Raw genomic sequence first — 12591 nt, forward strand, 5'->3', positions numbered from 1 at the left:
TTTTTGTTTTTTATAGCTTATCTTCACTAATAAGGGCATGTTTACTCATTTCCTTAAACATCTCACATAAACCTGTAAATATCACACCAAGTACGGATGCTGTAACTTTAAAGTAATCAGCGGTGACAGCTTTGTGCAGAACTTATTTAATGCTAGGTTTTGGGCACATCATTTGAAATTGAAGCTGAAGTGTGGTCAATGAACTTAAAAGATTTACAGGAGTGCAGAACTAAAACCAGTCACTATTTGTAAGAGTTAAAGATTAAGAGAAAAAAAATCTCATCTACTAACCCAAACCACTTTTGGCTCTGACATCTCTGATAGTCTCATAATGTTGCCGTTACAGCTGTCCAGTGATGACATCGTTCATTACCACATTGATACTATTGGAAAGAAATAGGATTTCTCAAATGTGACGGTATGGGCGTGTATTTAGACATTTTAAAATGAGGTGGACCAATAGATTTAGAGATTGGACTTTATTATCTTTGATGAGATGACAGAAAATATATTACAAGCAGTAGACAAAAATGCTATAACATTTGAATGCATAAAAAAAGTTACCAAGTAAATTCAAGATATGTCTGAAGTCTGAGAATGTTGTGAGAATAATGTAATAACCACAAAAACATTAAGCTAAAAAGAAAAAATGTTCCAATTATAAAAAAAAAAATACATAAATTGTTCTATTGCTGTTGTAAATGTAAACCTGTATAATAAATCTCAATTGAGTCAGCTACATGTCATAGAACATAATGATATTTAAACTTTGTATTTTGTAGAATTCCTTGTAGGTGAGAACACAGAGGAAACAAGAGGTGTGAAACTGCAGAAAATGCACAGATGGTTGAATATGTCAGCGGCTGATACTGCACGGGAAGATTTAATGATTATTGCAAGAATCAGTCGTATGAGTTATATGTCAAATTGTAGTACATCAAATTTTTAAGGACTTCAGATGTTAAAATATTTCGAAGACCTGAAGCACATCTGATCCATCAGATATTACAGTAAGCTGCTACTGGCTCATTGTTTTGGTATAGTTCTGAATGAGACCTTGGAAGTACTGCTGTGTGTTTTTCTTGGGTTGGAAAATGATGATATAACATTTTGGCAGAAAGTACCACAACAGAAAGGAGTAGAGACTGGAGAGCACTGCCACAGCGTTAAGAGTTTGGATGTAACTTCCCCGGTAAAGCAGGTATCCAGTGGCAAAGATGATCCAGGTGAGAATCAGCAGCAGCAGACAGAACGTTATCGCTTTGGCCTCGTTGTAATTTTTGGGGAGGTCTTTCCCCATGTAGGAAAAAATAAAGCAAAGAAAGCACAGACATAGAAGTAAAGATACAGGAGCAGAGCAGGATTCCAGACTGAAGTCACAACTAAGTATGATTTTATCTGGGTACCATACTGTTTCATTGTAGGGCATGGGGTGAGCGGTAGAATAGCCAATGATTATTAAAAGTGCCTGAATAACAAATGACACAGTGATGACCATCCACTGTCCATGATACTTCATCCACCAGCTGTGCAGCTTGGGAAACTTGGCAGCCATTTTGAAAACACAAACAATTTGAAACGATCGCACAACAAAGCATGCCATACAAACAGTGTAGAACAAGAAGAACGGTAAGAACCTCAAGATACAATAAGAAACAGTTGGTTTGCCAAAGTAAAAGAAAATACTGAGACTACACAGACTGAGGCAGCCTAAGATAAGGAAGCACATGGGTCCCCCAGCAGATCTGACAACAGGAGTGTTGTAGTTCACAGCAAAGAGACCAGACATGGTGAATGAGATGCCCACCAACGCCGAGGCCCCGAACATGATCAGTATAGCCCCACTGTCTGTGAATGGGATGTACTCCACCTGCCGCAGGGTGCATGAGGTGCTTCCTTCTGCAGACCACTCTGTCTCTTTACAGTCTATGCACTTGTAGGGATCCTCTGTTAAACAAGAGAGAGGGACGATTTGTTAATACAGTTTTGGAAAGATTATCAGACAATAGAGGAAGCAGTTTTACTCTCTTCAGCTTTCACAATCCACCAGTCCAGTGCCTGTTCTAAAATCGTCGGTTTGGAATGTTAATGAAAATAATATACATTCATTTTTATTGTTTGTGTGTTGGATGCTGTGTTTAGAGCTTTTTATAAACAGACTATAATGTACTGACGTTAGAAAACCCTGTAATCATCTTACCTTGGTTATCTGCAATGAAGAGCTTTAATCCATGTTTTTCATCAAACGAAACTGAATTAACTTTATAACTGTTCAGTAATGTGCTTTTTACATATATACATTTGCTAATTTACTTAACTGTTGTTGTTTTTTTCATGCATGTCGGCTATTTCAAAGGTCAACTTCACACCCAAGGTCACAGCTCTCTAATTCTGCTTAGTACAAAGCAATATTACATAAAAACGTGTGATTTTACTTTGAAGACTTGCTAAAGAGAAAGTGGTTCTATGGTTGTTATTGCCATATAGGAGATCAGCACCCGTTAATGTCTGTCAGTCCGAAATGCTGAATTTAGTTTATTATTAAATTGATCTGGCGGCAATATTGTCCGCCCCCACTGATTGCTAACGAGCGCTGGTCGCCTGTTTATTTAAATGTTATTAATATTGAACATATCATATGTATTAATCCCACCAAAATGGTCACTGCACTTTCCTGGGCCACAAACAATACTCATGCTAAGTATAAAGCTGCTTAGAGGAACGGCTTAGGAGATATGCATTCCACATACAGACAGACGTTTATGGAATTAACAGGTAGATGTTCTGTCATGACGATATTTTGTTAATTTAAATTTGTTATGTATAAATATGGTTGAAAAGTTTAAGAAGAGTACATTGTATTGAATGGAATGGGTTCAAAGTGTAGCTGAAAACACCAGTATTTTCTTAAAACCAAAACCAAATCATTTTACCCAAAAAGCTCTGGATTCATCGGCCATGTTCAGAGGTCAGAGTGAAAATGGAAGCTTGTAGGTGTCTTAATGTTAAACAGCTTTCCAAATGACAGGACTCATCTTATCACATAAAATGGCGGTAGTGTTTTTCTAGAAATGTCCCTTTTTTTCCTCTATAGTAATTTACCTGTGCTGTTGACATAAGTTCCATTCCGACAGAGGTGACACGTGAAGCAGCATTTGTGCATTGCATCTTGCTGTTTTGCATATCCCACTTCACATGGTGGGCTACACTGTGAAGTTGGCACCTGAATTGTTCAGTAGAAAGTAATTTAAGATAAGAAAATACCGTTAAGGATGAAATTTGCACCTACAACAGTCTTCAAAGGCAGCTTTTAAATATCTTGACATGTTTTGTAAAATGGAAACATCCTTTTTAGACACTGTATGCCGCCGTGTGGGACCACAATCTGTTTGTGATAACAATTTGTCTGCTCTTTCCACTGCCGTTTAATGTGTGCACAATTTTCTCAAACAATATACTGTACTGTGGGAAAAAATGACTTACTTCTCCACCTGAGTGCCACTTTACTTTGGTACTGTTAATAAAATGATGGACTGATGGGTGAACATCGTAAAAGCCGATCTCCTGGGCGTCACCACTCTGGTTCCAGAAAACTATAGAATAGGATCCAAACCTGGGGTTTCCATTTTTATCAAACCGAATAGTTTGATTCATAAGCATGAAGTTTGACTTCTTCAACTGTGCTAGAACCTGATGTGGACACACAAAGTTCAGAGGAGCGTTACTTCTGGTGGAGTTAAAGTGGATTGTATATGATGTGTATCTAATAAAACACACGTGAGACAAGTATTGTAGATCTTGGTCAACTTATCGACAGGTGCTATCATCATAAAAAATCTAATATAAACCCTCTAATAATTGTTATACTCACCATGTAAGGGTACAGTGTAATATTGTCATTACATTGACCAGCTTCACATTGTAAGACATTGTGTAAGGCGTTGGCAAGAGCATGCACAGCAGAATACACAGCAAAAGAGAAGGATGGATCCATAGAAATGAGTTCCTCTGCATTCAGGCTGTCACAGTTGCAAACCTGATTACACAACACCGGTTGTTTTGCATGACCACATTGAATCCCGCTTTTGGAAGAATGGATAAAATCACTGAAACCAGGTATTGTCACTACTGACTGAGACACGCCGAGCACAGTTCCAATATTCTGGATTCCTCTCTCCTTGGGTAGCATCTTGTTTAAGGACCAGGTGTCCCCTGCTATCCACACCTTGTTGGTGACATTCACTCGTATTGCTGACCTAATGAGATCTTCAGCTGTTAACGTAGAAGCATAGACAACAATGATATCTATCCTCTCTATGTCTATCTGTCTGAACATTTGGGAGTGATTAGTGTCGTCAGTGAGCGTTTTGGTGAACGGCAAGCAGATCTCAGTGTCTTTAATCCTCTTTATGAACGACGTCAGGCCGTCAACGCCAAAGTCGTCACCACTGTTGAGGAAAGCAACCCACTTCCATTTGAAGTGCAGTAGGATGCTGACAATCACTTCTATGATTTCTTCATTGGAATGCACTGTTCGCAGGAAAGAGGGATATTTAGCTTTCTCTGAAAATGCAGAGCTCGAAGCTCCATAGCTGACCTGTAAGAAGAGTAATAGAGAAATTGGCAATATTTTCATTGGCAATAAAGAACAAATAAATTCACAGTGTCATGACTAAGTCAAAATGTAAATGAATTGACATTGTATGAGGGAAAAATATTTAAAAAGAGGACAGATTTACCATAGGGATGAGATCCGTCATGAACAGTTGGGTGACAGTCCGTGTCTCAGTGCTTGAGAAGGGGCCGACCACTCCTATCATCTTAGTCATTTTGAACATGGTCTTATGTTTTTCATCCAAGACTTTAATTGAGCCATTGAATGAGATGAGTTGGAAAATTCCTGGGAAATTTTGAAATTCCGAGCAGTGGTCAAAAATCTCATAACCAAGAGACACATTAGGCAGCAGGTTGGTGGAGTTATTGATTTGCTCCACAGCGAATCTCATCATCTGAAACCTCCGATAACTGGACACAATGAAGGGTTGACTGTGGACAGAGGAAGGACAACAAGAGAGCAAGACCGACTTTAAATCAACATTAAGTCTTCAGACGTCAACACTGATACGTTTACATGAAGAGAAATTAGATATTTCATGGTACAAGGATTGAGATCAGATATTACACCGTCAACTTGTACATGTACAAATAACTGGATAGAGTGTGAAGGAAAATGTCTTATGGAGCTTTACTAACTGGCTTTTACATTCAAGTATAATCCATTACACTAAGACATGATCTTATACTTTCAACTTCATTAAATATCAATGCAAATGTATAATAAAACTCACCTGGAGCAGTTGATTGCCTCTGGTCTGACTTGATGTACAGAGTCGCTGACATGATGAATATCAAAAAGTCCACCTATCAGATAGTCTCCTTCCAGCTGAAACTCTGAGGCTTGGTCAGTGCACTGAGTCGAGGAGAAGCGTAGACGAGAGCCAAGCAGACACAGACAAAAGAGAAAATGTTTCATGGTTGTAGGGATCATTCATCAATCTGCTGTGATCTCTTAAGGGATTCAGCCTCTGCTTTTAATAAGAAATGTGTGGCTTGTAATGGCAAACCCCAAGTCTTGATTTCCATGCAGCTCACAGACTAGTATGCAAACAGTATCTGAGCTGCACTTCACTGTGATGGCTAATCACTGAGGTGAGCGATAATTATGAGCAAGAAAGTTGCCTCTATGCTGTGTATATGACAAATGGCAAATACATATGTATGCACACACATATACGCACGCACACATGCACACACATACACACACACACACACACACACGTTGGCATGGTAATAAAACACACAGGTTTCAGCACAAAATTATTTTGTTAGGTTTAAGAAAAGTTAATGCCTTGATACTTTCGGGGGGGTCGATCTATGGACCTTGCAGTTTTGTGGTATGTCTGATCAAATAATTTCTCCTTAGTGTATAGTGGCTAAAAATCTTGACACCTTTAACTGTTACGTTTTCCATTACATAAGAATCGCAGTATATCAGTCAAAGTTTACCTTTTATTTTAGGGCCTTGTCTTACACCTGTTGCACCAATTGTGTATTTGTTGGTTTCACGTTGATACAGTTGTCAGATTCTCATCCAGTGGCCCTTTTATTTAAATAGCAAATGCTCTCGGAAAATATCTGGTCTAAAAATCTGTGGTCAGTGCATTGTTGGCACATTGCCATTTTGAAGCATGCATGTCTTTTTACTTTGTACACAAGTGAACTTGTTTCTTCAGCAAAGAAGCATTGACTCTTACCATCTGACACATTCCCCATTTTAACATTTTAATTGCACTCCACCAAGGTAAAAGGTGGGTTTTAAAGGCAATGGGACTTTGGCTTAATGCATGTTCTGCTAAAAACCCACATCACATGGACACAACCTACATACACTTGCAACATATGCTTCAAATCATTAACTTATAATTAATAATGGCTTTAACTACTCACAACTGTTAAATCAGTCATTAAAATGTAATATGATTTTGTAAGATAAGTTTCATATTGAATTCAAGTATTGCCATAGGGATGGTGTATGGTTGAAAGGGATGAAGTAAAGACGAGGCTGTGAGGTTGTGTGTGGTCTCAAGCAAATACAAACAAATTAATTAATTCAACCGGATATCTTTGGTTAATGCTAAAATGCTACATCCTCATACAAATGAGATCTGGATGAGTTGAACCTTTGACCACACAGGTAATTTGGGAGCAGATCATTTGCAATCTGTCTGATGATTATTATGAAGGATGACTAAAGATCGTGAGCTGGACTCTCACTGAAACCAGACAAACTCGTAATGACCCCCTGAACCCCTTGTCTGTAGGAGATATTAAAGGGTGATGTAAAAGATGATTAAAGTATAAATGAAATGGTTTGTGGGAGCCACATGAGGTGAGTGAACTACTAAAGAGCAATTATTGCTGTCAAATGTTTGCACTTCCAAAAGATCATCCATACCAACAATGTGCATGATTGTTGTTTGTAACATTTTGTCTTCTTGTGTGTTAACAGGAAAATTTAGTAGTACAAGTTGTTAAATTAATGATGATTTATTGTTTCAAATGTTTTTTTTAATGAAGTTATAACTAGTAACTATGTTACATTATCCATTCATGAAAACCTACTTTGACGATCCATGGCGAATCAAGGATTGTGATCATGGTGGCAGCTGATCAAGGATCGTGATGGACGATCCTGAACATTGATAGTAGTGATGGATTGTAATGGTGCTGGTGGATCGTGATGGACGATTTTGGATCATGATGGTTGATCCTGATGGTGGTTAGTGTAGGGATCAATTGTGATTGTGGTGGTGGATTGTGGTGCCGGCTTATCATCATTACAACAAGACTGCTTGATTTACAATATACCTACTCACATGTTCTACGATTACTTTGCCGGTAATAGGGTTTTTCCTAGCCCTTGTTGAGTGTGATGGGCAGAGGATGACGCACTTTGTTAGACCCTAAAAGAAAAATTGTGATTGTGGGCTAGACAAATACAATTTGATTGATTGATGATTGACTTTCTTTTGTCATTTCATACCGTCTCAACTCAAATGTTCAAGTTAAGATAAGTAACTATATTAATACAATTCCCCTTTCAAGTAGTGCTAACTTGTGTTTTTAAGGCGACGATTGAACTTAACTTTTCAAATTAAGTAAACTAATGTTTTTGCTTTTTATCTTTACTAATAAGGGCACGTTTACCCATTTCCTTAAACATCTCACATAAACCTGTAAATATCACACCAAGTACGGATGCTGTAACTTTAAAGTAATCAGCGGTGACAGCTTTGTTCGGAACTTATTCATTGCTTGGTTTGATGTACAGCATGTGAAATTGAAGCAAATGTGGTCAGTGAACTTAACAGATTAACAGGAGTGCAGAACTAAAACCAGTCACTATTTGTAAAGAGTTAAAAATAAAGATAAAAAATAAAAATCAGCACCTACAAACCCAAACCACATCTGGCTCTGACATCTGATAGTCTCATAATGTTGTTGTTACAGCTTATAACTGTTCAATGATGACATTGTTCATTACCACTCTGATACTATTGGAAAGAAATAGGATATCTCAAATATGACAGTATGGGCGTGTACGTAGACATTTTAAATGAGGTGGACCAATATATTTAGAGATTGGACTTTATTATCTTTGATGATATGAAAGAAAATATATTAAAAACATTTGAATGCATAAAAAAAGTTACCAAGTAAATTCAAGATATGTCCGTAGTCTCGTTTGTGAACAGTATCACAGTGAGTTGGTGTTTTCATGTTGTGAGAATAATGGAATAAAAACGTCAAACTGAAAAGAAAAAAACATTCCATTTATTATTATTTTTTACCATTATTTTTCTATTACTATTGTAAATTTAAACCTGTAAAATAAATACAGGTTTTTCATTTTGTCCAAGATACTGGAGCTAGTCTCACATCTAGTGGCAGTGAATAGCGCACACATAACCTTTGAACAAATTTGAAACCAGCAAAAAATGCACAAACGGTTGAATATGTCAGAGTCTGATACTGCGCAGGAAGATTCAATGATTATTGTAAGTATCAGTTGTATGAGTTATATGTACTATTGTAATACATCAAATTTCTTGTTACTTCAGATGTAACCCTTGTACTCCAGGGTACAAGTGGTAGAACTCAACAAATGATGTAGCAACTGCTTAAACTACATATATCAGCAGCAAACTCTGGACAACAATATGGTGCTAGATAAAAAAAACAGCATACTATTCTCATTTATAGCAACATGTTATAATTCCTTTAAAATATTTATAAGACCAGAAGCACATCTAATCCTTCAGATATTACAGTAAGCTGCTACTGGCTCATAGTTTTGGTATAGTTCTGAATGAGACCTTGAAAGTACTGCTGTGTGTTTTTCTTAGGTTGGAAAAGGATAATGTAACATTTTGGCAGGAAGTACCACAACAGAAAGGAGTAGAGACTGGAGAGCACTGCCACAGCGTTAATAGTTTGGATGTATCTCCCCCGGTAAAGCAGGTATCCAGTGGCAAAGATGATCCAGGTGAAGATCAGCAGCAGCAGACAGAACGTTATCGCTTTGGCCTCGTTGTAATTTTTTGGGAGGTCTTTCCCCATGTAGGAGAAAATAAAGCAAAGAGAGCACAGACATAGAAGTAAAGATACAGGAGCAGAGCAGGATTCCAGACTGAAGTCACAACTAAGTATGATTTTATCTGGGTACCATACGGTTTCATTGTAGGGCCTGGGGGGTGTATAAGAATAGCCAATGATTATAAAGAGTGCCTGAGTGACAAATGCCACAGTGATGACCAGCCACTGTCCATGATACTTCATCCACCAGCTGTGCAGCTTGGGAAACTTGGCAGCCATTTTGAAAACGCAAACAATTTGAAATGAGCGCACAACAAAGCATGCCATACAAACAGTGTAGAACAAGAAGAACGGTAAGAACCTCAAGATACAATAAGAAACAGTTGGCTTGCCAAAGTAAAAGAAAATACTGAGACTACACAAACTGAGGCAGCCTAAGATAAGGAAGCACATGGGTCCCCCAGCAGATTTGACAACAGGGGTGTTGTAGTTCACAGCAAAGAGACCAGACATGGCGAGTGAGATGCCCACCAAGGCCGAGGCCCAAAACATGATCAGTATAGCCCCAATGTCTGTGAATGGGATGTACTCCACCAGCCGCAGGGTGCATGAGGTGCTTCCTTCTGCAGACCACTCTGTCTCCTTACAGTCCATGCACTTATAGGGATCCTCTGTTAAACAAGAGAGAGGGACGATTTGTTAATACTTTTTAAAACTTAAAGACAAAACAAAAGGCAACAATGGCTGCACTATTCAGGCATAATAATTTACCAGTGCTGTTGACATAAGTTCCATTCAAACATATCTGACAAGTGAAGCAGCATTCGTGGATTCCATCTGGCTTTTTTGCATATCCCACAGGACACTCAGGGGAACACACTGAAGTGGGCACCTGTGCAACGTAATCATTCACCAAAAAAAACAAAAAGTCATGATGGGGAAATGATAGATAAGTAGCAGTAACTGGGACTATACATCTTTTTAAATGTCTGATTCAGTTTGCGTTGGACATTAAAACATCACTTGCGCCATGAACAACCACCACTATTTGACTGTCAACACTTAACAATCCCACACACTCATACACAACATTCCTTCAGAAATGGGGAAAGCTCTCCATACACAATAACAACTCACTTCTCTATTCTTGTACCACTGAATTTTGGTGCTGTTGATGACGAACTGGAACGATGGAGGAAAACTATAAAAGCCGATATCCTGCGCTTCACCACTTTGGTTCCAGTAAATTATGGAGTAGGATCCAAACTTGGGGTCACCGTTCTTATCAAACTGAATGCTTTGATTTAAAAGTGTAAAGTTGGACTTCTTCAGCTCAGCTAGAACCTGATGTGGATAAAGAACATCCAAATCACTTTCTGTGGACATTGGAGGAGTTGATTGAATCTTTTTTCAGGTTGTATCTCTCATAGGGAGAAAGCAGGTTATCAGAATGTAAACTCTTCTATCTCTAAAATGTGTTGTGTCTGATATCAGTGCAATGTTCACAAGGTAATAAATGAGTGTTCATACATCCAGGCAGAAATCAGACTGAACATCTGTAGACTGTAGTGGTTTCTCTCACTTAGATTTACTTCAGCAAAGTTAAGACTTCTCACTTTAATCAGATTGAAATGTTTCACAAGATTAAATAAACCCTGACAAACAGTTCTAAAATGGTAATCTGTAGAGGTAGAAGTGATCAAATCCACACAATTTAGAAGCTGTTTACATTTGTAACATTTGATAATCAAATCATATATATATATATATATATATATATATATATCATACAATTATTATGCTTTATTGATACTTACCATGTGAGGGTACACTGTAGTGCTGTCATTACATGTGCCAGCTCCACATTTTAAAACATTGTGTAAAGCATATGCGATCGAGTACACAGCAGAATAAACAGGAAAAGAGAAAGATGGGTCTGCTGTGATGACATCTTCGGCACTCAAGCTACTGCAGTTGCAAACCTGATTACAAAATGTCTGCTGTCCTTCATTTCCACAGTGGGTGTGGCTTTTAAAAGACAAGATGAAATCACTGAAACCAGGTATTTCCTGCGCTGGTTCAGCAACTCCAAGCACAGTTCCAACATTTCTGATCCCTTTCTCCTTTGGGAGCTTCTTGTTTAAGGACCATGCGTCCCCTGCTATCCACACCTTGTTGGTGACGTTCAGTTGTATCGCTGACTCAATGAGTTTTGCAGCGGTCCACTCAGGGGCAAAGACAATGAGTATGTTCACTCTCTGTGCCTCTATCTGTTTGAACACTTCGGTGTAATTTGTGTAATAATTGAGACCTTTGCTGTACGCCAGGCAGATCTGGCTGTCCTCAATCTTTCTCCTGAACTGTTCCTGACCGTCTTTACCATAATCATTGTCAATGTTGAGGAAAGCAACCCAGCGCCAGTCGAAGTGCAGTAGGATGTTGAAGATTACTTCCACGACGTCCTTATTGGGATGAACCGTTCTGAAGAAAGACGGGAAATTGTGTCTACTTGAAAAGATAGAGGTAGCTGCTCCATAACTGACCTGTTAGATGAGCAATAAAAGAAAATGTCAGCAACAGTAAATCCTCAAAAGTCAAATTGCTTTTTTAATTCAACATTTTTTTAATTCAACAAATTACCATAGGGATGAGATCCATCATGAGCAGTGGGGCTACAGACAGTGTCTCAGTGCTCGTATAAGAGCCGACCACTGCTGTCACCTTGGTCAGAGTCTTCTGTGATTCATCCCGACTTTGAACCGAGCCGTTGAATGAGATGAGGTTGAAAATCCCTGGAAAGTTACGTGTATCTGAGCAGTGGTCAAATATCTGATAGCCCAGAGACACATTAGGCAGCAGGTTGGTGGAGTTGTTGATTTGCTCCACAGCGAACCTCATCATCTGAAACCTCCGATAACTCGACAGAATTAAGGGTTGACTGTGGAGAGAGGGTGAGAATGAGTTATAGTTTCAAAGACTGTTCAAATATGGACATTTAAAAGTACTAAATGGAAAGAAGACTGAGCTGAACAATGCAGACTTTATCTCCTTCAACAACTTTGATAATGCCGAAATTATTTGGATTGGGTTTGGGGGTAATGACCAATCACAAATAGCTCTAAACTCTAATTAAGCAAAGCTTCAAGGGTGCGGTAATCTGTTCAAATACACATTCTTCGATCATTTCAATGTCCTAAGAAATCCATTCAGATCATGTGTGAGACTCACCTGGAGCAGTCGATGGTGTCCGGTTGGACTTGATGAACAGGAGCATTGACATGATGAACATCAAAAAGTCCACCTATCAAATAATCTCCCTCCAGCTGAAACTCTGAGGCCGGGACAGCGCATTGAGCCAAGGAGGCGCATTGAAGAGATTTGAGCAGACACATGCAAACCAAAAAATGTTTCATGGTTGAAGTTTACTACTCTGAT

The 12591-nt window shown here is 38.6% G+C and overlaps 2 protein-coding genes across 2 annotated transcripts; both read right to left on the bottom strand.

The window, feature by feature from the left end:
* Positions 1-1018: 1018 nt before the first annotated feature.
* On the bottom strand, positions 1019-5533 carry LOC133957047 (taste receptor type 1 member 1-like). Its single transcript, XM_062392469.1, has 6 exons — positions 5349-5533; positions 4740-5046; positions 3872-4597; positions 3484-3690; positions 3103-3223; positions 1019-1947 (listed from the first exon to the last, which is right to left on the bottom strand). Exons 1-6 carry the CDS (start codon positions 5531-5533, stop codon positions 1019-1021), a joined length of 2475 nt encoding a protein of 824 aa, XP_062248453.1.
* Positions 5534-8495: 2962 nt separating this feature from the next.
* Positions 8496-12569, bottom strand: LOC133957049 (taste receptor type 1 member 1-like). Its single transcript, XM_062392471.1, has 6 exons — positions 12385-12569; positions 11797-12094; positions 10974-11699; positions 10294-10500; positions 9928-10048; positions 8496-9827 (listed from the first exon to the last, which is right to left on the bottom strand). Exons 1-6 carry the CDS (start codon positions 12567-12569, stop codon positions 8899-8901), a joined length of 2466 nt encoding a protein of 821 aa, XP_062248455.1. The 3' UTR covers positions 8496-8898.
* Positions 12570-12591: the final 22 nt, after the last annotated feature.

The sequence above is a fragment of the Platichthys flesus genome, chromosome 7 (assembly GCF_949316205.1).
Source record: "Platichthys flesus chromosome 7, fPlaFle2.1, whole genome shotgun sequence".
Lineage (NCBI taxonomy): Eukaryota > Metazoa > Chordata > Actinopteri > Pleuronectiformes > Pleuronectidae > Platichthys > Platichthys flesus.

Coding starts and splice junctions, on each gene's coding strand:
- LOC133957049 (XM_062392471.1), bottom strand. CDS start 12,569: ATGAAACATTTTTTGGTTTGCATGTGTCTGCTCAAATCTCTTCAATGC. Junction 10,501..10,973: donor CTACAGTGTACCCTCACATG/GTAAGTATCAAT, acceptor TATCCACATCAG/GTTCTAGCTGAGCTGAAGAA. Junction 10,049..10,293: donor AGTGGTACAAGAATAGAGAA/GTGAGTTGTTAT, acceptor TACGTTGCACAG/GTGCCCACTTCAGTGTGTTC.
- LOC133957047 (XM_062392469.1), bottom strand. CDS start 5,533: ATGAAACATTTTCTCTTTTGTCTGTGTCTGCTTGGCTCTCGTCTACGC. Junction 4,598..4,739: donor TGACGGATCTCATCCCTATG/GTAAATCTGTCC, acceptor CTCTTCTTACAG/GTCAGCTATGGAGCTTCGAG. Junction 3,691..3,871: donor TTACACTGTACCCTTACATG/GTGAGTATAACA, acceptor TGTCCACATCAG/GTTCTAGCACAGTTGAAGAA.